General features: G+C 62.4%; 1 protein-coding gene across 3 annotated transcripts in view; it reads right to left on the bottom strand.

The window, feature by feature from the left end:
* Nucleotides 1-27,426, bottom strand: part of MCF2L (MCF.2 cell line derived transforming sequence like) — an 84,768-nt gene that overhangs the window by 5,489 nt on the left and 51,853 nt on the right. For all 3 annotated transcript variants that reach the window (XM_065896092.1, XM_065896090.1, XM_065896091.1), the window contains exons 4-26: nt 27,026-27,116; nt 17,758-17,877; nt 15,759-15,875; nt 15,219-15,368; nt 14,413-14,537; nt 13,966-14,080; nt 12,793-12,912; nt 11,963-12,154; nt 11,366-11,557; nt 10,841-11,000; nt 10,069-10,142; nt 9,767-9,840; nt 8,639-8,705; nt 7,934-8,049; nt 6,685-6,754; nt 5,406-5,498; nt 5,211-5,303; nt 4,297-4,422; nt 3,258-3,479; nt 3,052-3,144; nt 1,930-2,008; nt 1,708-1,774; nt 759-877 (exon numbers count right to left, since the gene is read on the bottom strand). In XM_065896092.1, coding sequence (XP_065752164.1) covers nt 759-877; nt 1,708-1,774; nt 1,930-2,008; nt 3,052-3,144; nt 3,258-3,479; nt 4,297-4,422; nt 5,211-5,303; nt 5,406-5,498; nt 6,685-6,754; nt 7,934-8,049; nt 8,639-8,705; nt 9,767-9,840; nt 10,069-10,142; nt 10,841-11,000; nt 11,366-11,557; nt 11,963-12,154; nt 12,793-12,912; nt 13,966-14,080; nt 14,413-14,537; nt 15,219-15,368; nt 15,759-15,875; nt 17,758-17,877; nt 27,026-27,116 — 2,675 coding nt within the window. The remainder of the gene's footprint in view (nt 1-758; nt 878-1,707; nt 1,775-1,929; nt 2,009-3,051; nt 3,145-3,257; nt 3,480-4,296; nt 4,423-5,210; nt 5,304-5,405; nt 5,499-6,684; nt 6,755-7,933; nt 8,050-8,638; nt 8,706-9,766; nt 9,841-10,068; nt 10,143-10,840; nt 11,001-11,365; nt 11,558-11,962; nt 12,155-12,792; nt 12,913-13,965; nt 14,081-14,412; nt 14,538-15,218; nt 15,369-15,758; nt 15,876-17,757; nt 17,878-27,025; nt 27,117-27,426) is intronic.

The raw sequence follows: 27,426 nt of genomic DNA, 5'->3' as shown, positions 1-27,426 counted from the left end.
CCAGGAGCCCAGGCAAGCTTTTAGAGACCTCCATCGGGTGTTCTGAACCCGCCTGTGCACTAGAAACGCCCAGAGGGAAGTGGATGCCTCGCACTCTGGCAGGGGGGACCCCACGGGAAAAGGCGGGAAAGGGAGGAGCTGGACCAGAAAAGCAAAGGACAGTCCCAGCTCCTGGCAGGCGGGCCTCTGTCAGAAGAGCTCACCTCCACCTCTGCAAAGAAAAGGCCCTGAAAACAGAGCCCTGGCTGCACGAATGACAGACCCGCCAGCGTCAGGGAAAGAGAGCGACTCAGCGGCAGACGCGTGCCTGGTGACCCACGCGAGAGGCAGATGCCCCTCCCGAGACCGTCCCCACGGATGAGCACGGCACGGATGGATGACAGACAGCCATGGGCGCGACCCGCCCAGAAGCCCGCCGCCGGCCGGGGCCGGGCACCTTTACCTTTCTGACCTTTGAGGGCAGCAAAGCTCTGCAGGGTGAAGCGCTTTTTGGAAAGCGCAGAGCTTTCTGAAGTAGAGCTAGTGACCGCGTCATCTGCGGGGAAGAGAGGGCAGTGCAGAGGGCGCCAGGCGGCCCCAGAGGGCAGGCGGTCACGCCCGGGCCCCCTGCCCGGGCCCCTGTGCTCTGTGCAGGCGGCCGGGCCCCGCGCTCTCCATGAACCTTCCCTGCGCCCACCGGGGGCTGTGAGGCCCTGACACGCCCGCCGCGGACCCCCGATGCAGCTCCCGGCACTTCCGGGCTTGGCCCCAACACTCACCTCTGTCCTTCTCGGGGGGCCTCGGCAGTGGCGCGGGGCCCACGTATCCCTCCAGGTTCAGCGGGTCCGTTTTTCTTTCTTCCAACTTTCTGACGTCTTTTGTGTTCCCTTTAGAGGGACTAATGACATCAGACACGTGGAAAAAGAAAAAGAATGTTGTTGCCCGGTTAGCGTTCAAAGGTCTGTGAGGAGGAGGGTGGAGACCTCCCTGAGCTTCTACCCAGGCCTTCAGGCTGCGCGTCTCCCGCCGCAGGGCCACGGCCATGGCCACTCATGTCCAGACTCTGGGCGGAGCCAAGTGAAAACAAAACCCACCTCCCTGACTATTAAGTAGGAGGCGGTTTTGTTGTCTTCTTTCCCCTGGGGGGGCCCTTTCTCCTTTAAAGCTATTGCTCTGTGGTTTATTTATTTAGACCATTCATCATTATTAAAGCATCATTGTTATTTCAACCAGGAATAATTAGACGTGGCTCACATAAGAAACAGTAAACAAATAAGTGAATGAATAACAAAGGAAAAATAAGGGCAGAAAAGGTACGGTGAGGCCAGCGTGACACGTGACCCTGCGTCTGTCTGCGAGCCATGGGCCTCGGGCTCGGCTCTGAGCCTCCCGTGCCCCGGGGTCCCTGGCCACCTGGGACGCTACCATCACTGAAATGCTGGTGCTGGACTGCTCTCTGGAACAGCCGCCCACCACGCACTGATCGTGATGGGAAATACTGCCCGGATGGAAAACGGTCAGAGATGCTGTGGACGGGCCTTTGGCTGGGGCTGGGGCTAGAGGCACACGCCTTGACGCTGACCTGCTGGGACGGACCCAGCACGTGACCCCAGGGACGCTCTCCAGAGCGACCCCGATGACCAGGAGGCTTGGTGACAGGGCCGTGGAGACCCGGCGGCACGGGCTGGCTCCCACTGGTGACACCCCTGACGCGTGGCCGGGCCTCACCTGGTGCCGGCGGGCGCGGGCAGGGGCAGGCTGTGGGACTGCTCCAGGGCTCGGTGCTGGCTGGCCTCTGCGGGGACAAGAGCCCAGCGTGGCTCAGGAACGCGAATCCAGCACCTTCCCTCCAGGTGCTACACGCGGTGCCTCAGACGGCTAAGGTTCCCGAGGAGGCTTTGCGGAACATAAACGGGCCCCCGGGGGACAGCCCCGAGGCTGTGCCCTCACCTCTGCACGCCTGCAGCTGGCTCGTCAGCACCTTCCGGATCTCGCTCACCCAGGCGGCCTTGATTTCAGGAGTTGGTGCCTGATGCCCCCAAAGCAGACCAGAAGGTGAGTGCGTGTGTTCTCGAGGGACGCGCGTCAGTGTCTCACTCTGCAGGCGCCCGGGACCCTCAGAATCGGGGCTGACGGCACCACACTCGGGATGCGGGATGGCACCCCCTCGGGCGAGGGTGCGCCCCGCGGGCGCCGGTGCCCGGACCCCACGCCAGCACCCTGCACGGTCTCTGACTCTGACTCAGTGGGAGCCCCTGCAACGTGGCCTGCCCCGAGAGTGTGTTTCTCTGGGATGCGGCCCTGATGTCTCCCTAGCTGACAAGGACGACGGGCGTCTGACATCCCGCAAGTGGACCAGAAGCTGGACCAGCGCGGCCGGGCTGCTGCCCCACCTCCACTCCGCCCAGGGCCCGAGGGCAGTGCAGGCGGGCGGCTGGGCCCTGAGGACCCTGGGCTTGCGCAAAGCCAGGGCGCCGGCCGAGCCCCTGCCGCTCCCGCTGTAGCTCCGTGGGGCCCTCGGCCGGCCGCGCTAGCCTGGGTGTTGTGAGCTGTGAAGAGTGCAGGCCACCGGGGCCTCCACGCTGCAGTGGTGCGGCACCCCCCAGGGCGCCCAGGCCCAGACCGCCAAGGGCGTCAGAACGGTCAAGGGCAACCGGCGAGGCACCTCCCAGTGCCGGATCGCCCTCTCGGGCTGGGGTCTCTCCCGGGCTCATGGGCGAACTTATACTTCACCACCTCCCGCCATCGCCGGCGAGCGAGGAGGACACGCTCCCTGCAGGCGCCTGGTCGTGCGCGGCAGCGAGGACGCCCCCGCGCCGTCCCGGGACCAGGAGCCCATTTCCTGGCAGGGCACCTGGGGCACCCCTGCCCCGCAGCGTCCCTGTACCTGTCCCGGGCTCGGCTTAGTTACTGACGGCCCAGGGCAGCCCCACACGAATGGCGGGGCCCTGGCCTCCGGGGAATAGAGCTTTCCGAAGATTCTAGACAGCAGCTCTCAGCAGAAGACGCTCACCGGCGGTCCTTACGGAGCTGGGCAGAGCCCGAAGCCTGGCCCGAGAGCGCAGGGCCTACCTGTACGATGTACACCTCCTCTCTGGCGTTGTACCAGATCTCGAACTTCTTCGCATCCCCTTTCACGTTCTCTGTTATGCCGACGGCCGTCATCTGTGAGGGCGGGGCGGGCGGTGGGCATCCGGGCGAGGGCACCCCCCGCTCCAGAAGGCGGGCGTCGCAGCCCAGTGGGGGCCCCGGGGTCTCCTCGGGGCGGCCACACTCACGTTCAGGGACTGCTTGAAGCTGTAGGACGGGGCCTTCTCGTAGCCCTCGCCGTTCTCCTCCCGCTTCTTACAGAAGAGCACGGCCTTCTCGTGCAGGAACAGGTGGCGCTGCATGGGCTTGAACCTGGCCAGGTCCTTCACCTTGGCGTGGCCCTTCTTGTGGTCCGTCCAGACGCTGAAGGAGCCCTGCATCAGCAGCTTCCCCAAGTCGCTCAGGTTCCCCTAAAGGCAGCGGCGTGGGGTGCAGTTAGCGCCCAGAGCGGGTGCGGCCGAGGAGCCCGTCTGGGAGGCCAGGCTGCACCCCGCGGGGTCCAACGGCCCGACACCCGGGAGAGGCAAGTCTGTGGTGTGCTGGAAAGGTCGGGGGTCGCAGGGGGTCTGCGGGGATGAACAGGGGAGCCCAGGGGTGTCTAGGGCAGTGGGCTGCTCTGTGTGACGCTACCGTGCGGGACACAGGTCATCGGTTTGTCCAAACCCCCAGAGTGACCCTGCCGTGGGCCGTGGACTCTGGGCGACATGCCAGTGGAGGCCGTCGGCTGTGACAAACGCCCGACTCCACGGGGCGGGCCGGACGGGGGTGGCTGGGCGGGAAACCCCTGCGCATTCCCCTCAGTTTGCTGTGAACCCGCTACTGCTCCAGAAAGAAAGTCTATTAATGAAAAAACAGAGGCGCGTGCTGAGGGGATTTACAGAGACGACAGGAACCGCGCGCGGCCTGGCGCGGGTGCAGAGGGCCAGGAGGCGGGGTCTCACGGTCGCGCCCACACGCCGCGTCACCGAGAACAAAACGGGTTCAGGGAAAGAGCGGGAGGGAAGTGTTTTCGGGGCCGCCTCTGCGCTGAGGTGCAGCCACGGGGTGAAGCGCCCTGGCTTCCGCACAGGCTGGTGAGCCGCGTGCAGGGCGGCCGCGGCCCAGCCAGAACCGGGTCTGACGGCGTTCTGGGGGGTGCGCGTGTACGACCCACGCTGGCAACGGGACGGCCTAAGGCCCCGCCGCCGGCTCGTGGGCTCCCCCTGCAGGACAGGGTCGGGGCCTCACCTCATAGCCCGTGATGGCGATCAGGTGCATGGAGTCGTTCACCGCCTTGAGGATGCCCAGGATGGAGCTCAGGGCCTCCTGCAGGTCCTCGGCCCCCTCGCAGCTCTTGCTGTATTTCAGCATCTCCTGCGGGAGGTTCCACGCCCGTCAGGACACTGAACCCCGCCGCTCCACCGAGAGCGGCTGCGATGCCCGTGCCCTGTCCCACAGCTGAAGGCCCTGGGCAGCCCCGGGCACCGACCTTCGGGACCCGTGTGTGGCTCCCTGTGCAGTCGCCGCCAGTGGGGACAACGCCCCACACGCACTCAGACACTCACGCCCTCCCCCCGCCGGGGGGCCTGCCTGAGCCGCTGGCCCCAGAGCGCCTCAGGAAGCCACCTTCCCGGCCGCTGCGGGCCTACACCCCAGCCCTCGCAGCTGCAGATCGGGCTTGTCCCTGAGCTGGGCAAGGGCAGGCCCCTCGCAGTGCCTGGCCTGGGCGAGCACCCAGCCCCACCCCTGCTGCAGCTCCCGTCTCCCCGCCTCTAAGCCATTACTCCTTCCGTCCAGATCTGACCCCCGAACGAACATCTGTTACAGCTCTTCACACCCATTCTCAGGTCTCGGGGATCTGCTCTGCTGGGCCCCCAAGACAGCAGGACACAGGCAGCCTCGCATGTGCCCTGTGGGGCAGGGTCTGCCCGCCTGTCGCCCCCTGTGTTCCTGACGCCCGACAACGGGCAGCGCACAACAGGCCCTCCACAAAGGCGTGTGAAGAGCCAGGGCCTCGCAGAGGTGGGAAGAAGGTGCAGAGACCACGGGGTTCAGGGACGAGTCGGGGCGGCCGCCACTAAGTGGTGTGCGGCTCGGGGGGGGGCAGGCGGGGAGGGGGCTCCAGGGGCCGCCCGGCCAGGTGTGGCCGCCCGGCCTCTCACCTTGAGCAGCAGCTGGTACTTGGTGATCCTCTGGACTGGCTTCAGCAGGTAGGAGTCAAGGCTCAGCTTGTGGTCCAGCTTCTTCTGGCATTCCTGCAACCACCAGAACCTCTGCCTTAGACGGCTGCCGCTCTCCCTCGTCTGAGAGTCAAGCAGTAAAGGAACGTCCCCGCTCAAGGGAGCCAGGAGACACACCTGGAAGAACGGGCAGTCAGAGCACTGTCTCCACAGGCTCTCGGAGCGCGGCTTGTTCTGGCAGTACTTCTCGTAGACCTGGAACTGCTCCATCTGCAGCGGGACAGGGTCCGAGTTGCAGGGCGCCTCTGCGCTCACGGGGACCTCAGTGCCCGGAGGTGGGCTGACCCCGCCGCTGAGTCACGCCCCTCCGCACAAGGACGCACGGCACCTCCGGGACCAGCCTGGCCTCCCCCTGAATCCGGGTCACCCCTCCATCTCAGACGCCACGGCTGTCACTGGCGGGCAGCCAGGTGACAGCCCCCCAGAAGTTCAGTTCTCAGGGCTGCCCTAGTCCGGGTACTTCTTTTATAAAAGATAAGGTCCATACGGCTGGCTTTGGCCTCAGAGATAACAGACTGAAAAGAAACGCAGGACCAGCACCGACTCTGTAAAGAAAGACTCGCCAGGGCTCAGCTACACAGCTTGCGTGCGCATGAGACGGCCAGCGGGCTGGATAAAACGGTGGCCGCCGCCTCCACCCGAGCTCCGGGTTCCGCAGGCCAGGGGCGGCCCGAGAGCCTGCACCGTTCGCGGGTCCCCAGGAGGTGCGAATGCTGCCGACACCCCCCGAGCCACGCGCGATGCTCCCCCAGCCCCGACTCTCAGAGAGCACAGGGAGGCGCCCCCCAGGGCCAGGCCGAGCGGGGCACAAACATGGCCCCTTCTTTCCTCCCTCTGCCCCTCGATGCCAATCCCTGACAAGGAGCCTCGGCCTCTGGCTTACGTTGTGAAGGCGACCTTTTCACTACTGGGAGGAAGGAAGTGCGCCCCCTGCTGCTGAGTCCATACAGCAGGGTGGGGGGAGACAGCATCCCGCATCCCGCAGCCCGCATCCCGCATCCCCTCCCGCTCCCAGAGTCTCGCCACAAACCCCCACACTAGCGATCGTCCCGCTGGAAGGAGAGCGCGTCTACAACTTCAGAGCACGAGTGACCGTGCAGGGTCAGCTGGTGAGCGCGGGAGTCCTGATCGGCAAGGCCAGCACGAAACCAACCCCAGCAGGAAGGAGCGTCAGCTACCCGTACGCTTGCAAATCCAAACTTACACGCTGTATAATCCTGGCGTCTCTCAAAGCTGATGCTTTATAGTCTCTCTTTTTTTTGGACTAATTTGGCTTCAGACAAAACTGTATTCTTCTGGCCCTACCACAAAGCATCTCAGCCAAACTGGAAACATTTGTACTTGTGATTTTGGTTGGTTAGATGGAGACTGTGACAGAATTTAAAGCCACACCTACCCTTTCTAGAAAGCACCTTCCAACCAGCTCTGGGCAGTCTATGTAGTTCTCCAGCTCCCTCAGGAATATTCTAGACAAAGAAAGTTTGCAATAGATCACATGAACAACACCAGCACAAGACGGCATCCGTCACAAACCATCAGACGTCATTTTCTGGACAGCACTCATCCTGACTCTGGACAGCCGCGGAGGCTGTGGGAGCAAGGACGCGCCACCTGATTTGGGGGCCTGAAGCCACGCCTGTCCCTCCTGGGGTCCCGACTGCACCAGACTCTCAGGTTCATGCAGCCGTGGCCCCGTGGTGTTGCGCTCACACAGAAGTTGGGAAATGCTCCATCAGCACAACATGGATGAAGAGTCCACAGCCGCAGATGGGAGCACCTCGAGGCCCTCACAGCCCGTGTGCTCCGCAGGTTTTCTGCAGACGTAAGGGATCTTGGCTCTGCCCCCGGGACCCTCCTCCACGAAGCACTGCCCCTGAGCCTGTGGGCTGAGTTTTCCTCTAGGTTCCTGACTCGCATCTGTCGCCTGGGTAAATCCCTCCAGGGCCCCAGCACCGAGGATGGGCCGAGACCCTAGGCCGGGGCCAAGGATGCTGAGGGACCAGGGGGACCAGGCCACCTGCTCACTCTAATCCCCAAGGCAAGGCTCCGGCTGCAGCTCAGGTGAGACCCGCCACCTCCTTTATAAGCGGCAGGTGACAGAGGCTGAGGACAGAGGGCGAAAGTAAGTGGTCAGACAGAAGCCCCAGTGTCTCCTGGAGTCCAGCGGAGGGGAGGGGCTCGTGCACAGCGGCCTTTCCTCAGGACCACGGGCTTGTGCTGCCCATCTGCTTCCCTCTGCTAGACGTCTGCCCACCGCGGATCTTTCCCGAGAGCCCCTGAGACTGCTGAGGGTGAGCGGGCCCAGGAGGACCACGCACCCTTTCCCCACAGCCACAGAGAGGCCACGGGTGCTCCCACGAGGGGAGGGCGGGCAGGAAGGAACTTGTGGTGTTGCCGTCCTTTCGAGACGGGCTGGGCAAGGGGCCTCGCCAAGAAGGGCCGAGTGCGCACACCTGGGGGGCCAGCTCCCGCTTCCTCCCTCTGTGGGCGGCCCCTTGTAACTCACCGCCTCCGAGGGAGCTACCCTGGGCACGCCCTACCGAACCCGCTGCCCGTCCGCTTATCCCTCTTGAGAGGGAGGGAGGAATCTTCTCCCCCAGCAAAGCATACCCGAGGCCCGTGGACGACCCGAGGGAGGGCCTGACCTGTTATGAAAGTGGTAAATTTCTTCCATGTTTCCAAACAGAACATCCTTCTTGTTTTGAAGTCCCGTCGAGATGAGATGTGTCATTAAAGGGTTGTCCATCTCAGCAGCGTAGCCCTGAGGAGCGGGGAGTGGTCAGCGGGGGAGCCCGGGCCCATCAGCCCCGCATAAGCCTGGTCTCCCCGTGGCCGCCAAGCGGGGAAGTGACGCTGTCTCAGGCTTTAGAAATCGAATCCACCTCAAATTCATTCACCGACCATCTAAGGTGATTCTCCGGACCAGCACCAGAAATACGAGTGAATTAGAAGCAGCAACAATTATTTTTTGGGGGCGGGGGTGGTTCCATCCTACTCCCTTTTAACCTTTTTAAATTCAGGTACACCTTCCATGAAGAGGACAAGTCCTGTGGGTGCGTCTTGATGGGTTATCTCTGTGTCCGCACCCCTGTGACCACTGTCCACGCCCCACGATAGAACAGTCCCGCACCCAGAAGCCCTTCTGCTGCCCCCGGGCAACTGCCCCCACCCAGGGAGGGTCAGGCACGGCTGCCCTCTCTTGCCGCACACACGGCCCAGTGCAAGTGCACCTGCAACCAGCGCCCCTGTCCCGCGGACAGACAGGTAAGTGGCCTCCAGCCCTGGGCTGTCTCGGCAGAGCTGTGTCGTGGCCACGAGACCACACGGCGTGGCGGCGCCGGCGCCCTCACCTCCAGAATGCACAGCAGCTCCTCCACGTAGACCCGCTCTGTGTCCAGAAGCTCGTTCATCACGTGCCTGTGGATGGGTGCCGGCTTTCATGCAGGAGCAGCTTCCCAACCGTCTCCCGAGGAGCCCTGGGCTCCAAGTGCCCGAGGCCCCGTCGGCCGCCCGCATGCAGCGGCTCTGCAGCGACCCTCTGGGGATCGTCTAAGTGCCGTCAGGTTAGGGCTCCCAGGAGGGCCTGGCTTGCAAACCGGCCACTCAGACCTCGCCTTACGGACCAGGACCACGACCACCTTCTAACTGCCTATGACCAAGCTTCCTGTTTTCACACACAGAAAACGGAGCCAAGGGTGGGCATCGTGGAGCAGGCAGCAGCCAGCACGTCAGCTGGCCCCAGCGCCGTTCAAAGTGTCCGTGCTCCGCACAGGGTGGTACGGGTCGCGGGAGAGGAAGGCTCGGGTTCCCTCTCCACTGCGGGCGGGAGGGCAGCGTGAGCTTGGCGGGGAGGACGTCCCCGTGGGAGGCCGGGCAGTGTGGGGTCTGAGCAGGGTTTCAGAGTGGGCGCAGGAGGGCGCCGAGTGCAGGCTGCCTTCGTGGAGCTATGGACGATCCAGCTTGGCTGGCAGGCAGGGACCCTGCGGGAGAGTGACCGCCAGCCCGGGAAGCACGTGGGCAGTGCCTTCCTGCCCAGCCCAGAGTTCGGAGCCCAGCAGTGCGTCCGTGCAGGGACAGACACTCTCCCGGCATCTGGGTGGGGCTGGAGCAGGCGGGGCGCCCAGGGCGGGTGTGGGGCGAGCAGAGCCTCCGCAGGGTTGCGGCGGGGAGAGACCAAGAAAGAGAAGTGATGCCCGGCACCAGCACGCGGAGCGGAGGGTCGGAAAGGCTCGTGGGCGGCAGGAGGGGCCCATCCCGAGGAGACAGGGCCGGCGGGGGGGGCGGGGCCCGAGGCTGGCCCTGCGAGAGTGGCCTGGGGCTGCATCCACTAGCCGGGTACCCTGGACTCAGGGAGGGACAACACGGGCCTCTGGTCCCACCGCCTCTGGCTCCTTTACGTACAGACCCTCCCCAGGGGCTGAGATCCGGTGGGTCACGCTTGTCCTCAGACCTGCTGGGGGGAAAGGCAGGCTACTCACCTCCGCAGGACGGCCAGGCTCTCCTCGTCCCCGGTGGAGCGGCCACGGCCCTGCCGGCCCTCACTCACTTCACTCTGGGGAGAAAGGAGCGGCCCACATCGCACTTTCAGAGACGAGAAGGTGCAGCCTGACGCCCTGCTTCCATAACCCAACCTCCTGCTGGTCGAGGCGGCCTGAGGCCCCGCAGGCAGGATGGGGCGGGAGCGGAGGACGCCCCCCAGGTGCGCCGGCCTGTGTGCACGGAGGAGCGGTGGGGGGGCCGGGGGCAGTGAGGGGACCGGGCGGCGGGGACGGGCACTCACCCTGGCTCTCCTGTAGGGCCCCCTCCGGAGCACGCTGCCCTCAGAACTGTGGATCTCGGAGCCTCTCCGGATGCCTGGGTTGGAAAGAAGTGGACAGGAGTGGGACCTCGCACCCTACTGCCTGGAGGTGAAAAGCTCATCCAGGGCCGTCGGTGTGCTCTTGTGTGTGTCTTTTTAACTTTTGGAGGAAAAGCAGCGAGCAGCCCAGAGCAGGGTGGGGAAAGCACAGTCAGGTACAGAGCAAGGAAATGGGGCTCCGGGCGCGTGGGGAGCCCAGTGTGGCCCGGCTCCCAGGTGACGGGGGAGAACTCGGCGCCTGGAGGCCTCCGAATGGGCCCCGCGCGCCAGGCTCAGGGGCTCTCAGCGCCGACGGCCCACACCAGCCACAGCTGTAGAAAAGCAGCGGGAGCTGTGCTGGCAGCTGGAGCAGCGCGTCTGCCGACAGGAGGTGATGGGAGGGGCCTTAGGAAAGGCCTCGCACCCAGCTGTGCCTTCCAGAAGCGCTGCACTGGGGAACCAGGAGGCTTCGGGGTGGAGGGCCGAGCTGCGCGAGGGGAAGACCGTCCCGGCTACAGCGCCAAGGACAGACGGGCGGGATGAGCCCAGGAAAGGCCCCGACAGTCAGGCGGCCCCCGTCCAGCCACAGCAACGGCGAGTGGCACGGGTGCGAGCAAAGGAACGAGCGGGCCGAGGGCCGATGACACTTTATTATTTACGCAATGGGCTGGGTGGAGGGAGGGCCTTGCCCAGGGGAAGGGGCGACTGCCCGTACCCGGGGAGGGGCAGGGCGATTTCGCGGGTGCCTCTGGCCGGGGGGCCACCGGCTGCACGGGCCGCGTCTGCTTGGCAGCCAGCTTCTTGAGGCTCGCCTGTCTCCGGTGAAACATCTCCTCCACGCTCTCCTGCTTCCGGAAGACCTTCTGCACGTGCTCCTACAGGGAAGGGGGTGACGGGCTCATCAGGACACCTCCCGAGAGCTGCCGTGACGCGCGTGGCCCCCGCGCTGCCCTTGGCAGGTGGGGGGCACCGAGGGGGGAGGGGCCCCGGGCCTGGAGCCCGGCGAGCGGCCGGCGGGGTGGCGCAGACAGCCGGCCGGAGTGAGGAGTCCGGTTTCGGCGCACTGTCGGCACCGAGCAAGGGCCCTCCCCACAGGCGGGGACCCCGTAGGGGCGCGGGGGGCCCGGGAGCGACGTCCGGCCCGAAAGGCACCCTCTGCTCTCCGCCCCCCGATCGCCCGGTGTCTCTGGGCATCATCTGAGTAACCCGTCGTCGAACAGGTGAGAGGCTGTCTCCTCACCAGCAGGTCTCGGGTGAGGATGGGTTCGTAGTCCTGGTAGATTTTACTGAGCTCCTGGATCTTGTTTTCCGCACGCGTCTCCAGAAACTTCTCGACCTCCTGGAGGGCCGCCTCGGCGCCGTCCTGGGCCTGGCACTTGTCCACCGGCTGCGAGGCCAGCAGGTAGATGCCCTCGTCACACCACTTCATGGACTGGAGGGAGACAAGGCACCTTGGAAGCTGTCCTGGTGTCTCCCGTGGCCCGCTGACCACTGTGCTTTGGGACCACCTGCAGGACGTAGCGTCCCTGTCCTGCCCCTACGTCCAGAGGGCTCCCCCGGGGGACGCAGGCCTGAAACCAAGTGAATCGCCCGGGACGGGACGCACCTACACTGAGGACCAAGTGCAGGGAACTGGCTGGACAGTCAGCCTCTGGGTTTCTTAAAGAAACGGCCAGTTGTGGCAGGCAAGTCCTATAAACACTTCCGTGTCGGGACGGGACCTTCTGGGCCACAGGAAAGGGCCGTTTTTCACCGGTGCCTGGGGCCCAGCCCACGGCAGGAGCGTCCCCGCAGGACCGCAGGGCGCGGGGTGTGTGGGCCGGGATGGGGGGCCTACCGCCTCGAGGAGGCCGTGCAGATCCAGCGCCCTGCCCAGCAGCCCTCTCCTCCGCCCGACGTCAGCTGCAAACTGGTCACACAGCTGGTGGAGCTCGTGGCACTTGGGGCGGATGGAGTCCACGGCGTAGTGCTTCAGCTCGATGAGCCGCTCACCCTCCAGGGCCAGGGTGCGGGCCCGCTGCGTGACCGCCTGTGGAGCCGCCAGAGACCAGCTCAGCCTGGTTCTTGGGGCAAAGGGGCGCCATTTCCTGCCAGGGGTCGGCAGGGGTGGGCGTGGGGGTCAGTGGGCTGGGAGGGGGGTCAGCGGGGGTGGGACGGGGGTCAGTGAGGTGGGACGGGGGTCAGTGGGGTGGGACGGGGGTCAGTGGGGTGGGACGGGGGTCAGTGAGGTGGGACGGGGGTCAGTGGGGTGGGACGGGGGTCAGTGAGGTGGGACGGGGGTCAGCGAGGGTGGGACAGGGGTCAGTGAGGTGGGACGGGGGTCAGCAGGGGTGGGACGGGTCAGCGGGGGTGGGACGGGGGTCAGTGAGGTGGGACGGGGGTCAGCGGGGGTGGGACGGGTCAGCGGGGGTGGGACGGGGGTCAGCGGGGGTGGGACGGGGGTCAGTGGGGTGGGACGGGGGTCAGTGAGGTGGGACGGGGGTCAGTGGTGGTGGGACGGGGGTCACTGAGGGTGAGACGGGGGTCAGTGGGGGTGAGTGGGCCAGGTAGCCACCCCTCCCCCTGCCCACGGGGCTCAGGGCAGGGAGGGGGGCCTCTGCGGGGACGGTGACACTGAGCACAGCGTCCCCAGGCCGCCGCGCGCCTGCCGCCCACGTCCCTTCTTACACTGGACTTCTCCTCGAAGCTGGCGAGGTCCTTCAGGAGGTGCTCCACATGCGCCAGGCTGTTCCCCACGTCGGTGAAGGTCGCGATCTTCTGGGCCAACACGTCCAAGGCGGCTTTGACCTGCGACGGAGTGGGGGTGAGAGACCAGGCAGGGAGAGCAGTGAGAAGAGCCATGGCCGAGAAGAAGGAGTGGGGGATATGCCGCAGAAACGGGGCGTGCAGGGCGGGGCGGGGGCCCAGACCCCTCTCAGAAGCAGTGCCAGAGGGAAACTTCCTCGATTTGAGAAGGAGCCTCTACAGCGACCCCACTGCCGACGTCACAGGCGTAACGACGGCGAAACGCCTTCCCCGTGAGACTGGGAGCAGGGCAGGGACGCCCGCCCTCACTACCATTACGTGAGTGGTGGAAGCTCTCTCCGGGCAACGGGGCAAACAACTTAAAAAATAAACAAATAAAAACATACAGATCAAACAGGAAGAAATCAAGCCATTTCTGTTTGCACATGACCTGATCGTCTATGTGGAGAAACCCCGAAACTCTACCAAACGACTCCCAGATTGAGTCCAGCAAGGTTTCAGGAGACGAGATAAATATACAAAAACCCAGCTGTACTTCCATAGATAGCAATGAACACATGGACACCGAAATTAAAAATACAACACCATCTACAATTGCTTAAGAAACGGAATATGTACACGTAAATCAAACAAAACACGTACTGAACCACACAGCACTGGTGAAAGAAATCTAAGAAAATCTAATAAATGGACCGACGTGCGCGTTCTCTGAGCGGAGACTGGGCACAGTAAAGGTGCTGGTCCTCCCCAGACTGAGGTACGGGTGCAACGCAATTCCTGACAGAGCCCCAGCGGGATCTTCTCGTAGGCAAATCTCGTCCCGTAGACGAGATTATTTTAAATTTACACGGAAAGGCAAAGGAACCAGAACAGCTAAAACAACCGTGATGGAGAAGGATGAAGGGGGCGGGACAGAGTTTCTACGACCTTCGTCTGCCATGGTTTACTCATCGCTCACGTAGTCCAAGCCAATCCCGCGGCCCCGCGAGGCTCCGCGTGGCTGACGAGCCAGTTCTCACCGCGCGCTGTCAGCGGCCTTCCGCAGCCGCGGTGCCGGGCGCCCACCCGCGGGCCCCCCGAGCCCCGGCCTCTCACCTCTCGGAAGTCCTGCTCGAAGTGCCGGAGCTGCAGGCACTGCTCTAGTTTTCGCTGATGTTTTGCCCAAAACTCATCAAAGGCGGCCTCGGTTTCACTCAGCTGGGCCAGGAGCCTGCGAGAGGGGACGGCAGCCGTGCTGGGCCCCTGCAGCGCCAAGCGGGCAGGGCGCTCGGTCTGCCCTCCACACGCGAGGGGGCACGTCGGAGGGCTCGGGGGGCCGGGGTCTGTGTCCCCCCAGGGCCCTGCCCTTGCCCTCGACGCCCTGGGTCTCTCGGAGCCACCTGGGGCGGGTGGTTGTGCTGAGTGTGTTGTTTTAAAAGGTGCAGACGTGGCCGTTTGGGCCTATCATTCACAACCTCAGCTCAGGGGACGAGGAAGTGGTGAGTGGCCTCTGCGCCTGCAGGTCACGTGCTGCCGCCCCGACCCCGCCGGCCCCGGCCTCACCTCTGCACGGTGCTCTGACTGTCCAGCTGGTCCTGGTTCGGGCTCTGCTCCGGGCCCCGGCCCAGCGGCTCCCGGATGCTCTCCAGGACGCTCCGCCCCTCGTCCAGCGCCAGCCTCATGTCCTCCTGTGGGAAGAGCGCGCCGCCCATCACCCCAGGCCGCCGGGCCCTGGACTTGGCCCCTGGCGGTGGGCTCCGTGGCGCCCGGCCCCGCAGGGGAGTGTGAAGGTGACGACAATAAGGTGGGCACACGGTGGCCTCCGCCTGTCCCCCAGACCCTCTGCTGACCGCCCAGCAGTGCTGGGGAGGCGCTCCCACCGTGAACGGGGAAGGGCTAGGGTTACGGGTCTCCCAGGCAGTGGGACCGGACAGGGTAACAGGAAACCAGACCCCCGGTGTCTGCTCCCGCGGCCTGCCACCGGGGGCCGAACGGGGTGAGGGCTCTCTTGGCGGGGTAGGGGGCGGCCCCCAAGCACCAGCAGCGGGTCACGGCCTCCACTAACTCAAAGCCCGCATCGCGCGGCGGCCTCGGGGGCACAGCCCCGATCGCGTTTACCAGGAAGCCGGTTGTGTGCCGTGACCACTTGGTCGGGCTCAGGCGTCTGAGTCCGCCCCCCTCTCCCGGGGGCGCCGGGGATGCTGTCTCGTTGCCCTGATCGGCAGGGCCCGGCAGCAGGACGGCAGGGCCCAACCAGAGACGTTGCTTGGAAGGGAGGTTCAGCTTCCCTGCAGGGCAGCCAGCTCGGGAGCCTCCCAGGCTCCACTTACCTGACGCCCCTCCCTGCACCACCCCGCCTGCGCACGCACCTTGGCCCTGTCCTTCTTCTCCGTGTGGGCACGGAGCACGGAGCTCGTGGACTGTACGTCGTTGGGCAGCTCCGTCTCGGCCAGCTCGGTCCCGAAGGCCTGCAGCACCTGAGCTGTCTGCTTAACCAGGAGGGCGAAGCTCTCTATCGCCTGGCGGGGAGGAAAGCGCCATCACGAAGCCGCTGACGCGCCGCGGCCTCCTGCGCCTGGAAGCTTGGCCGCAGCCCAGCCCGTCTTCCCGCCTGCGCCTCAGCCTCGGCTCCTTCACAAGCACAGGCTCTGCGCCCTCCTCGGAGGGTGAGTGCCGAGAACCCAGCTCGCGCTTCTCCTCCTTTCTTTTCTGTCCTGAGCCCAGGAAAGCCACTCCCGACTCATGACTCACGTTTCTCCTTCGGGTGCCTAAAGTCCACTGGGACCACCTGCTCATTTTTGGGGAGAAAACCCGGGTAAACGGGAAGAGGTCTTTGGAACAGGCGGCACCTTAAGGCAAAAGCAGCTCTGCTGGACTGACTGTGCTTACGGAGGATGCAAGGGACTCACTGTGCGGCGGCAGAGCCACCTGGAGTGGCAGTAATCCAGCGTCCCGCCCAGGTCCTCGGTCAGCTGGGACTTGTCAATGTAACTGTGTAATTCCGGGACGGAGCTCAGCATTATGACCTGGGGAGGATGAGAGCCGCCCGTAAGCAGAGCGCCCCGCACACGCAGACGGAGGGGCCGAGGCAGGCGTGGACAGAAGGCGTCCCCCGGCTCCTCCACGGAGGGCAGGGCGCGGCGCCCCCTGGGCCTCGGCTCTCCCATCCGTGAAACGAGTGTACGACGACCGGTCTCACCAGACGACCGCTGCTGGGGTCGAGCAAAGGCCTGGACGGAGCCGGGCACGCTGCCGACACCGGGCATCTGATGGGTGAGGGGGCCCTTGTGCTAACGGAGCCGCCCGGACCCCAAAGCCGCGGGTGTGTCCGCATTCCTGCTGAGACCGGGAGGCTGCGCGGGGGCGGGGGTAGGTGCCCAGCACGGCACAGCTGCCTTTGGGGAGAACAGGTGGCCCCGGAGGCTGTTCCACATGGATGAGTTTTACTTCCTATCTTGCTCTTGTCCTTTTGAGGTCATTCCATCCATGAGCCTGGATAAAAATACAGCCTTTGCTTTGCAAGCTGTCAGTTCCTGCTGCCGAGGTCCTGGGAGGCTCAGCCCACGCGCCACTCGACACCACCTCGTGTTTTATTAAACTCTGAGCTCGCTGGGGGCCGAGGGGACACCTGACACGTCCCAGGTCAACTGTATCCCGACGTGGGAGGTCAGGGTGCCACTGAGACCCGGAGGACCACCCGCCCCGCCGTCGGGGGCCCACGTGAGGCCCCCCGACTGAGGCATAACTTTCACTTAAGAACAGGCTACGATGTCAGTTCTCGGCGGAGGTATCTGGTCTCTCTTTGCCGTCCGGCAAGGCCGTTCCCCCAGGTCAGCCTGATTCACGCCGACAGGACCAGGGACGGGTCGGTCCACTATCCAAGGACCTAACGCTCTTCCTCCGTGACGTCTACCTGCTTCGCGTCTACTGAACCACGACAGAAAAGGCGAGAACACTCCGCCCCTCTGGACGTTTTCTAGTTAGCACCGAGGTCAGCACAGGCACCAGCACACTGACGTGGACACACTGCAGCAGCAGCCTTCCCGAGATGATGCTTCTCTAATTCTAAAGAATGATCCAAAACGGGCCAGGGAACAGGAGATGCTGGCGAGGAATTCTGTGAAACCGTGTTTTGAGAACTCCCGGGCTCAGCCCCACGGGGCCACGTGCAGGGCAACCACCGCACTTAGGGTGGGACCCCAGCCTTGTTTCCTCTGACCCGGGGGCTCCTGTTAGCGAGGGTCACTCGCCAAACATGGGCAAATGTCACCGCCTCACAGGGTCCCTGAGACGTTGGTGCCCAGGAGAGGGCTCGGCGGAGGGAGGGCCGGGCTGCGGCCTGGGGAGCACAGACCCCTGCCCCCAGCGTCAGAAACCAAGGATTTTGATGCTACAAAAACGGGTGCACCCCCTGCCCCTCAAACCCCAGAGCCTGAGGTCTAGGGCCGCTGAGTGTGGCCTGCACACCTGGCTCCGGCCGGCAAAGCACCCTCTGTCCTGAGCACGGAGAGCAGGGGACAACCTCGGGGACGGTGACCCACACCGGGATTCTCAGATTCCAAGAGAAACCTGGCTGGTCTTGTTGGAGAGGTTCTAAGGTGCTGGGGGTGGGCTCTGTCTTCTTGGTAACGGGCGCGTTGCCGGGCAACCCCTTCCAACTGGGTTGCTCTGGGTACCTGGCTCAACGTGGGCCGGCCTCCCTCGGGGGACGCAGGCTTCCTGGGTGCACAGCTTCTAAGGGATCCCTGCAACCTCTGCCTTTAAAGGGGCTGCCCGGTGCTGGCCGGAGTGAGAAGGCGAGACGGGGGTCCCTCTGCAGCTGGGGGTCGCTCACACCCACTTCCCTGGCCCCCTCGCCCCCGTGCCCAGGTGGAGCCGGGCCGCTCCTCACAGGAGGTGGGCACTTACCGGTACCTTCATCTTAAAGTCATCTCTGTTGAACCTGAAGGCGAGGTCAGAGAGCGTCCTTTGGAAAAATCCCGTTGGGCGCAGGACGAGGACAAGCTGGAGGTTTGCCGGGAAGGACGCCTGCAGGGGACAGAGGGCTGCGGCTCCGTCTGCGGGCAGCACGGCTGCCAGCCGGGTCCCCACGCCCGCAGCGGCCCTCGGTCCCAACGGGGAGGACCAGCCCACCAGAGCGGGCGTTTCCAACACGCCAACGTCAGACTAAAGTGGAAATGGTTACAGACACTGCACCGTTAGAGCGTCACCATTTCTTACAGGAAAGCACAGAAGTCACACCGCTGGGCACAGCTGTGCTATGCTGCTCATTGACTTCAAGGGCAAAAGCTCTCACCTTCCGGGGGGCTTGTGATAACCCATCATGGAAGAGAGTGGATTTATGTATATGTATAACTGAGTCACTTTGCCGCACGTCTGAAACTAACGCAGCACTGTGAATCAGCTCTATGTCAATAAAAATTTTAAAAATAAACTAAAAAAAACGAGCTTTGACCTCTTGTGAAGGCCGAGTTGGTGCCCCCAGATTCTTATTTTGAAGTCCACGTCCCCAGTGGCTCAGAACGTCTTTAGGGTCTTCACAGAGGTGAGCGACTTAAGATGAGGTCATCAGGGCAGGCCCGTGACCGGACATGACCGTGTCCTTATAAATACAAAGGGGACATTTGGGCATAGAGACCCACGGGGACGCCGTGTGAGGATGGATGTAGAGACAGGGGCTACCACGGCTGAGGCTGTCCAGAGGCCACCAGACGCCGGGGGAGCACGGAGAGACACCCCTCCACAGCCGCAGAGGGACCAGCCGGCTGGCACCGTGATCTCAGACTGCTGCCTGCAGACTCGGGGGACAGGAGATTCCTGTCGTTTGAGCCCCTCTGTGGTCTATGATATCTGTTATGACGGCCCCAGGAAACTAAGACACTTGTGCAGTAGAGACAAAGCCCCCCCCCCCACACGCACACGCACGCACACGCACGCACACGCACACACACGCACACACACGCACACACACACGCACACACACGCGCACACACACGCACACACACGCACACGCACACACACGCACACACGCACACACGCGCGCACACACACGCACACACACGCACACACACGCACACACGCACACACACGCACACACACGCACACACACGCATCACCTGGAACACAGCTAAGGATAAGCTCACACCCAGGCGCGCACCCGTACATACGGTCACGCGAGCGGATTCGCACATTCACGTAAGCTCTGCGTACGAGGTGCCTGACCTTGGACAAGTTAACCTCTGTGCCTCGGTCTCCCCACGTGCAAATGGGGATAACAAAGCACCTTCCTCACCGCACGGTCCCGGAGGCCGAGCTCTCTGCCGCCCAGGCAGTGTTCAGAGCCCTGCTCCTGACTGAAGCTGAGACGGGGGCATGGCCTGCCCAGGGCCCTGGGGCCGCACCCGGCGGCCTCGGTCTGAGAAGCGGTCCCTCAAGTGAGAGAAAAAGGAGGAGAAAGAGAGGCCACTGGGACTGGGCGCTCAGGCTCAGGGCTCCCCGGCCTGTGTCACTGCTGCCCACGGCCCTGACCTGACGCTGCCCAGCTGTTCCCCACAGAAGCGCTGGGACCCTCTCGAGATGTCAGCTGACCACGACAGCCCCCGCCCAGAACATCCACACAAGTCCCCGCCTGGCCGCGAACAAGCCCAGAGTCCTGAACACGGCCGGTGGCGCCCCCTCCCCGACTCCGTGGCTCCCCGACCCCCCGACGTGGTTCGCACGCCCTCCCCAGCCTCCGCACCTGGACACCTGCCCGGCGCCTTGGTGGGTCAGGGAGGCCCCGGGAGCCTGGCCCCACGTCGGAGGATTCCGCTATCCCGTCCCCGAACCGGACACGGCGAGGTCGTGGCCCCGCGGCCCCAGGGCCCGCCCTCCCACCGCGTCGGGGCGGCCACCCTGAATCCCAGCAGCGAGCGCTCAGCCTCCGGGTCTGCCCAGGAGCCCTGCCCCATCGTCCTCTGTCTCCAAACGCGACTCACATCTTCGGGCTGGATCTCGCCATCCCGTTCCTGTGGCCGATGCACACCTGTTCCCTGTCTCCCTCCTGCCCTCCCGCCCAGGCCGCCACGCGCCTGAGCTCCAGCCACCCTCACCAGGCCACGGCGGGGTCCTGGCCCTTCACGGAGCCCGACCTCAATCCCCTCTATTGATCTTCACCCCGCGAGTCAACCACAGCCCCCCAGACGTCTGCTCAGGTGTGCCCTGCCCCAGCACGCGGCCGCCTGGAAGCTGAGCTTTCCCGCACCTCAACCCCACCTCCCGGCCTCTCTGCACACCAGCACACAGCGCTGGTCACCGTGACTCCACACCCTGTCTCCAGCCTGGCCGTACCTGCCCTACACCTGCCGCCTCTCCAGCGCCCGCCGCCCGTCCCGCCTGCACCCCTCCCCCCTGCGCCCCTCCGTCACCTGCCGCCCCTCCCCCCTGGACCCCTCCCCCCTGCAGCCCCTGCACGCCTGCCCCACAGTCCCTAACGTGTCCGGGTGTTGCCGTCACAGCCCTGGAGGGCAGGACTGCGTGTCCCCCGTGCCAACACCCGAGCAGGTACCCGCTGAGTGTTGCGGACAGAGACGAGAAGGTGGGCAGCCTGACGGGGGGGCTCTGGGTCCCCATCAGCAAGAGGGCCGTGCAGCCCCCCCACCAGGCGTGAGACCGGCGTCCACTACCTCAGGAAAACCGCCTTCAGCGTCTCTTTCTGGAGGCGACACCGAGTCACACTTCTCTAGCCTTCAGCCCGGTTCTATTGCCCTGATTCGCACCTCACAGCTGCTGTGGTCTGAGCTTACAAGGTAACACGAGCCCTTGTCCTTCACTGAGGTCCACTCAGGGCAGGTGGCCAGGAAACCCAGGGTGGGGGACTTGCCCACCCCATCCCGGGAGGAGGGGCACCAGCCGTGCTCACCGTCCCGTCAACGTGGAGAAGACTGTCCCCTTCTTGTCCTCTGCTTCAGTCTTTCCGTGTCTCTAAATGATTGAGTCTTTATATTGAAGAGAGTAACTGTGAGATCCCAGCCCAGCGGGAACACTTCAATGAGACACACACAACTATAAATTAAATCATAAATCATAGCTGCAAATTAATTTTCTCCCCCTTGGAGTCAAACATCTGTATGAAAAGCTCCGGGAAATTCCAAAACAAAAACTTTATTTTAAAAATACAGTTAACTATGGGATTTCCCTGGTGGCACAGTGGTTAAGAATCTGCCCACCGATGCAGGGGACACGGGTTCGAGCCCTGGTCCGGGAAGATCCCACATGCCACGGAGCAACTAAGCCCGTGCGCCACAACTACTGAGTCTGCGCTCTACAGCCCACGCACTGCAACTACTCAGCCCACGTGCTGCAAATACTGAAGCCCACGTGCCTAGAGCCCGTGCTCCGCAACAAGAGAAGCCACCAGAATGAGAAGTCCGCACGCCGCAACGAAGAGTAGCCCCCGCTCGCCGCAACTAGAGAAAGCCCACGCACAGCAACGAAGACCCAATGCGGCCAAAAATAAATAAATAAATAAAAATAGAGTAACTATATGGAAGATTTGGGATGAAGGCTATAAAATAACATCTTTTTGTAACTTACTCAGTAATCAGGTGATTACAATAGTTTCTATGTAACCTGAAAGTAACAGTGTTTCTTTTCTGAGACTGACCTTCATTGGCTGAGAAACAGAGAGATGGTGCGAGGACCATTAAAATGTAATCTGGAGGCAGAGAAAGAGGCTGGTTTCTGAATTAATATTCTAAGAGCCTTATATAATGCAAAGACGTCACCTACATTTACAAAACAGCTAAACGCAGTGGAACGCAGTAGAAGCTCTGTGGAACCCCAGTGCCTCAGGGAACGGGGTTTGAAAACACTCCCCAAGTGCATGTTACTTTCTTAAGTTTTGCTCGAAGTCACATTTACCCAGCCTGACTATACACTTGATTCCAAACAGAGCAGCCAAACCCTGACCGATAATATTTGTCTGATAGCAGTCAAAAAACACAAGTTTGGGGCTTCTCTGGTGGCGCAGTGGTTGAGAGTCCGCCTGCCGATGCAGGGGACACGGGTTCGTGCCCCGGTCTGGGAAGATCCCACATGCCGCGGAGCGGCTGAGCCTGTGCGTCCGGAGCCTGTGCTCCGCAACAGTGAGAGGCCCGCGTAGCGCCAAAAAAAAAAAAAAACAAAAAAACACAAGTTTGTGTGATGAATACAGACTTGAAACTTGGTGTCTCAGTGCCAACAGATGAAAACCCTAGGGTCTGAATCAGAGAGGCTGACGTGAGAAGAGGCCTCCCCTCGCTCCCAGGGTGGCTCCCATGCAGGCTGTGTGTGAGCACTGAGGATGGGGCCGTCTCAGACCCCCCCACCTCCTGGTGGACAGCGTGGAGGCCACGATAAACACCGTGACGGAAAAGACACTGAAGAACTTGGTGGGAAGGGCATCTCTTTGGTCAGAGGACGATCCTGAGACCAAGTACTCCCCACATCAGGGCAGCTGTCCTCCCCCAGAACATTCTGTGCGGACCTGCACTGCCCACCGGCCTGGACTCGGACCCCCAGCCACCGACCCCATCCGTAAGCGGCCTCGGCCCTTTGAAGCCCAGTCTCCACCGGCAGTGCAGGTGAGTTTAAGGGAAGCTGCATGAAGGCCTCTCCACGCACAGCCCAGGGCTGGAGGCGCCCTGTCCCCTCCACAGAGCAGCTCTGCCGAGCTACTTATTTTAGAAGTCTCAGCTCTTCAAGAGTCAACGCTGGCCTCCCAAGGGGCCAGTCCGTGCGTTATCCTCAGCCAGAGCGGTGCTATGACCCGACCCCCTCGGTGACCCGTGTTCCACCCCCTGCGCCCCAGGCCCCTCGGAAGGAGCCACGCCCTGGCCCCCCGGCCTTCCCGTCTGTGTTCCGAGGGGCGGATCACCACCCCTCTGCCCAGACAAGGCCTCCTTCCCCTCCCAGCTCTCGGCAGGGTCACCTCAGGCGGGAAGCCCTCCTGGAGCTCGCTCTGCTCCCGCCTTCCCTCCGCTATAGGTGCTCACAAGCTGCGCTTACTCCTCTAGTAACTAGCGCACAGTAGGAAGTCACCAGCGTGGTTTAGGACAATGTTATTTGGCTACATTTGGAATATTTAGCGGACGCCCTAAAAATCCTTCAGATACTTCATTTTGTACATTCTCTGCACACAGAAGGCACAGGCTTTACAAGCAAACTGCGGAGCTCTGCCCCACGCAGACTAGAAACAGCTCTCACTGTGATTTCCTTCAAGGTGTGCTCTAGGGTACGGACTCAGCTGAGTCAGGCTGGCTCCAGACACAGATCGGCAACCTCTGCTCCTCCGCTGCCATGCCCCCAGCTGCCCCCCAACTCCTCCACAGACTCCTGTAGTTTAGAAAAAGGAGGTTCAATTTTAAATGGAATCCCAGAAGAGTATACACGGTATTTTATGAAAGATACATCCATCCGAGGACGGTCCAAACCTTGATCCAGCTGTTGGGCAAAGAGCAATGTTCGAGCTCTCAGCTTTGGGTCTTATCCGTGGGTTGTGACCGTGAACTGTGACAGGCAGACACGCACATCAAACTGACACCCGGTGAGCTGCCGCGGGCTCTGCTCTTGATGGGGACACAGCAAGTCTGATTTTAGCGACACTGGACTTTGGACCCTCCAATGCCTTATTTTTCTATTCCAAGCTGAGGTAAAGGCACCCAGAAAAACGGAAAAGAACACCCCGAAGTACAGAAATCTCAGCTCACAAGACAGCACACATGGCGGCTTAAAATAGCCCCAAATTTCAGCGCATTATGTAAGCGCCCAGGCTCACTCGGGCGGCCAAACGTGTTTGGATCAAAGCCTCTCTGCCTGCGGCCCGAGGCCGTGGTGGAATCATTCAGGCTGGGCCGGTGCCAACAGATGTCCCCTCCTCAAGGGCTCTGGCCCAGCTGAAGCCAGCTGGTCTTCTCCCCCAAGCTCCCCTGGATGAAAGCAAAGGCCAGCGAGGCTGGCGGTCCAGGTCCACAGCGGGGGATGGCGTCGTGGGCCAGCTCTGCCCCCTCCCGCTCCCCTGCCCGGGGACAAGGTGCCAGCTGTGTCCCCACCACAGAGCCAGGGTGCAGCGTGGACCCCCCACCTAGCTCAGAGGGGCACAGACCAGGAGCGGCAAGGCCGGGCTCGCAGCGTCCCGGCCCCCCGCGACCTCCCTGCCCGTCTCCGGTGCCCTGTGTGTGTGTCCGGCATCTGGTCACGATGTCAGCCACCTGCACTCCACTAGTCTACACATTCCCTGCTATGCTCCCCTGTCCCCAGCACTTCTTACCGTGCCAGGCACACATTAAGGTCTCAATAAATGTGTTGAATATATAAATAGAACTTTTGGCATTAATACGATTGGTGAATTCTTGTAACAAAAACCACTGGAGTTCAAAGAGAATTTCTGACCATTCTGCTGAAAAGTGCTAACTTCTGGGCAGTTCCAAGGCAGTATTGGGGAACCTTAAGGCTTACAGGAGAAAAATTTATATTTTTATTGTATAAGAATCAGTGCAAACACGAAAACTCTAACTTTTTTTTTGTTCTTGTTTTGCGGTACGCGGGCTTCTCACTGTTGTGGCCTCTCCCGTTGTGGAGCACAGGCTCCGGACGCGCAGGCTCAGCGGCCATGGCTCACGGGCCCAGCCGCTCCGCGGCACGTGGGATCCTCCCGGACCAGGGCACGAACCCGCGTCCCCTGCATCGGCAGGCAGACTCTCAACCACTGCACCACCCGGGAAGCCCCTAACTTTTCAGTTATGATTTTCACAAAGTTTTGAAGATGAGCCAGCTCTCTTCAGAAATTCATCTCATTATAAACTGGATGAAGGGACTTCCCTGGTGGTGCAGTGGTTAAGAATCCGCCTGCCAATTCAAGGGGCATGGGTTCAAGCCCTGGTCTGGGAAAATCCCGTATACTGTGGAGTAACTGAGCCCGCGCGCCACAACTACTGAGCCCACGAGCCACAACTACTGAAGCCCGCGCTCCTAGAGCCCGTGCTCCGCAACAAGAGAAGCCACCGCAATGAGAAGCCCGCGCACCGCATCGAAGAGTAGCCCCCGCTCGCCGCAACTAGAGAAAGCCCGCGCACAGCAGTGAAGCCCAATGCAGCCACAAAAAACCAACCAACCAACCAACCAACCAACCAACCAACTGGATGAAGAGTAAAGCTATGTTTATGCTCGGCCATGGGAGAGCCTGACCCTACACAGGTCTACCCTGGGCCACTGGCGATCTCGATGACTACTCAGGTTTTAAAAATAATGTATCTGTTTCTTAGAAAACAATACTGCATTTGGAGAATCTCTTATTATCTGACCAGGAGTGGCTGATCAGCTTGAGAGATATTCACAGCGCTCCTGTCTCGCCCGGGCCCGGGCTGGGTGCCGGCCACACGAAGGCGGATGGGGCTGGCCGTGGCCTCGAGGGCCCGTGGTGTGCAAGCAGAGAATGAGGGTATCCTCCCAGGAAGGGAGGCCAGGCAGGGACTGAGTGCAGCCCTGCTCCAGGGTTGTGGCGGGGGGGTGGCACTAGGGGCGGGTAAGGAGGGATGAGTGGCAGCCACCCTGGCTCTGGGTGAGGGCCCCCCAGGGTGTGGCGTGTGGCAAGGCCTGGACCCCACAGGGATGCCCGCGACCATCACGGCAAAACGCCTGACTCAGACGCCCGTGCACACCACGACGTGCCCGAGCGGTGGTTCAAACCACTGATAGACAAACGCAAAAGAGGGCAGATCGCTGGACTCGAAAATGTTATTGTAACAGTGTTACCGCTTAAAACAGCGACACACTTGACCGGAAACTTCTTGGCCGCCAGCTCAGGACTAATTTACTGAGTTATTGATTCAAGAAAAATGTGTCGTCAAGTCCTTTGTGCATCTGACCCAAGTGGCTTTTACAATTTAATCCTTCATTTGGGCTGTCAGGTGACGTCACGCGCAAATTTATTTTAAAATTTAAAATAAGGAAATGGACATGCTGGCTGTGAACTGGTGGTGGCACATCAAAGTCCTCTGTGAGCTTCTAAGGATTTAAAAACAAAGGAAAGCTGACGATGAAACATTTATATACTACGTGAATACGCTTCTTTTGAAACATCCTCAAGTGTTTTGATTTGTTGCAGACAAATGGTGACGTAGAGAATGCGTGCCTGGTGGGGACGGGAAGCAGGGGCAGGGCGGTGAGGGAGTCGCTTTGTCAGGAGGACGAAGCGGGGACCGGGCAGCCCCAGGACGGGTTTGCACAGGACCCTGTCGGTCGTGAGCGTTGGGGCAGATACTGAGCCTGAAGCGTTGTTCAGAGGAAGTCATGAGGCAGCCGGGAGGAGGGATCAGTTCTCCGGCCACATCCAGACCCCAGCACAGCAACAGCCCCTCAGAGGCCAGAACAAGACCCAGAGCAAGAGCCTGGGGGACCGTCCCCCCACTGGGGGTCGGTCGGGGTCACTCTGCCTGCAGAGCAGCAAACGTCCCGGTCCTCTGGCTGTGGGGAGGCAGGGGTGGGTGAAACTCAGCCGGGGAGAAGCGCTCCGCACGCAGCTGGGGAGCGGGGCCAAGCCGCCACCGAAAATAAGACTGGGGGCTTTCTGCTGACTTCAGCTATTCCCGCGGCTAAAAACAGCACAGCGGCGGTGCAGACCAGCGGCTCTTCCGCCTGCAGTCTGCGGACCAGGAGGGTCTCCACGTGGCCATGAGGGCCACCAAGGACGGCTACTAGTCTGCCTTAGTCGTAAGACTAAAGAAGAAACAGCCCGTTTAGAAGGAGAAAGTCACATAGGAAAAGCTATTCAATGTAATCCCCAAACTTGTAGCCTGACGGTTTCCCTCAATAATGACTGCACGGTGTGTCCTGAGCATCTCACATACTCAGCGTCAGAGACAAACCAGCTGGGGAGATGGTTTTCCAGTTATAACACAGCCCCCGAGAGTGATAACCCACTTGAGAACACACAGGCATGCACACACACGTGCACAGACGTGCACACACACTTGTGCTCGCAACTCGAGGAACCCAGGGAGGTGTGGCTGGCCCTGCCCCAGGCCCCAGGCTGGTGCTCCGAGCTGGTGCCCCACCGAGCAGCACAGGCCAGAACCCAAAGTGCCAGCCGGCAGGAAAGGCCGCGTCACCCGCCCAGGAGGAGGGGGTGGGGGGCACGCGCGCGGTTACCGACACTTACCGCTATTCTCAGGATGGACGCCTTGACCGAGGTCCATTTGTCCTGCCTGCGGTCTATGACCAGGATGAACCCGATGCCAGCATCCTGCAGGCTGAGAGGAGGAGAGACCCGCGCTCAGTGCGCCGCCGGAGGACGGGCCTGCCCTGCCGTCCATCTCCAGGAAGAGCTCGGGGCAAACCGGCTCCTCCTGTGGCCCTCGGCCCGCTCCACACACTGCCGGGGGCGCCGTGTGCCAGGACAGCATCGAGCCACCTGCAGGGCTTCCCTGATCTCGCGGGCGCCTTCCAGGGCTCGCTCTGACCCGAGACGGACGGACAGACTCTGTGTTGTTTATTTCCCAGCCTGACACCAGCCAGCTCACGGCACAGAGAGGCAGGCAGGGCCCATGCTTCTTGGAGCCC

This window comes from Phocoena phocoena, chromosome 18, assembly GCF_963924675.1.
Source record: "Phocoena phocoena chromosome 18, mPhoPho1.1, whole genome shotgun sequence".
NCBI classification, from domain to species: Eukaryota; Metazoa; Chordata; class Mammalia; order Artiodactyla; family Phocoenidae; genus Phocoena; species Phocoena phocoena.
The sequence above is the reverse complement of the archived record's forward strand: the minus strand, read 5'-3'. Positions and strand labels throughout refer to the sequence as shown.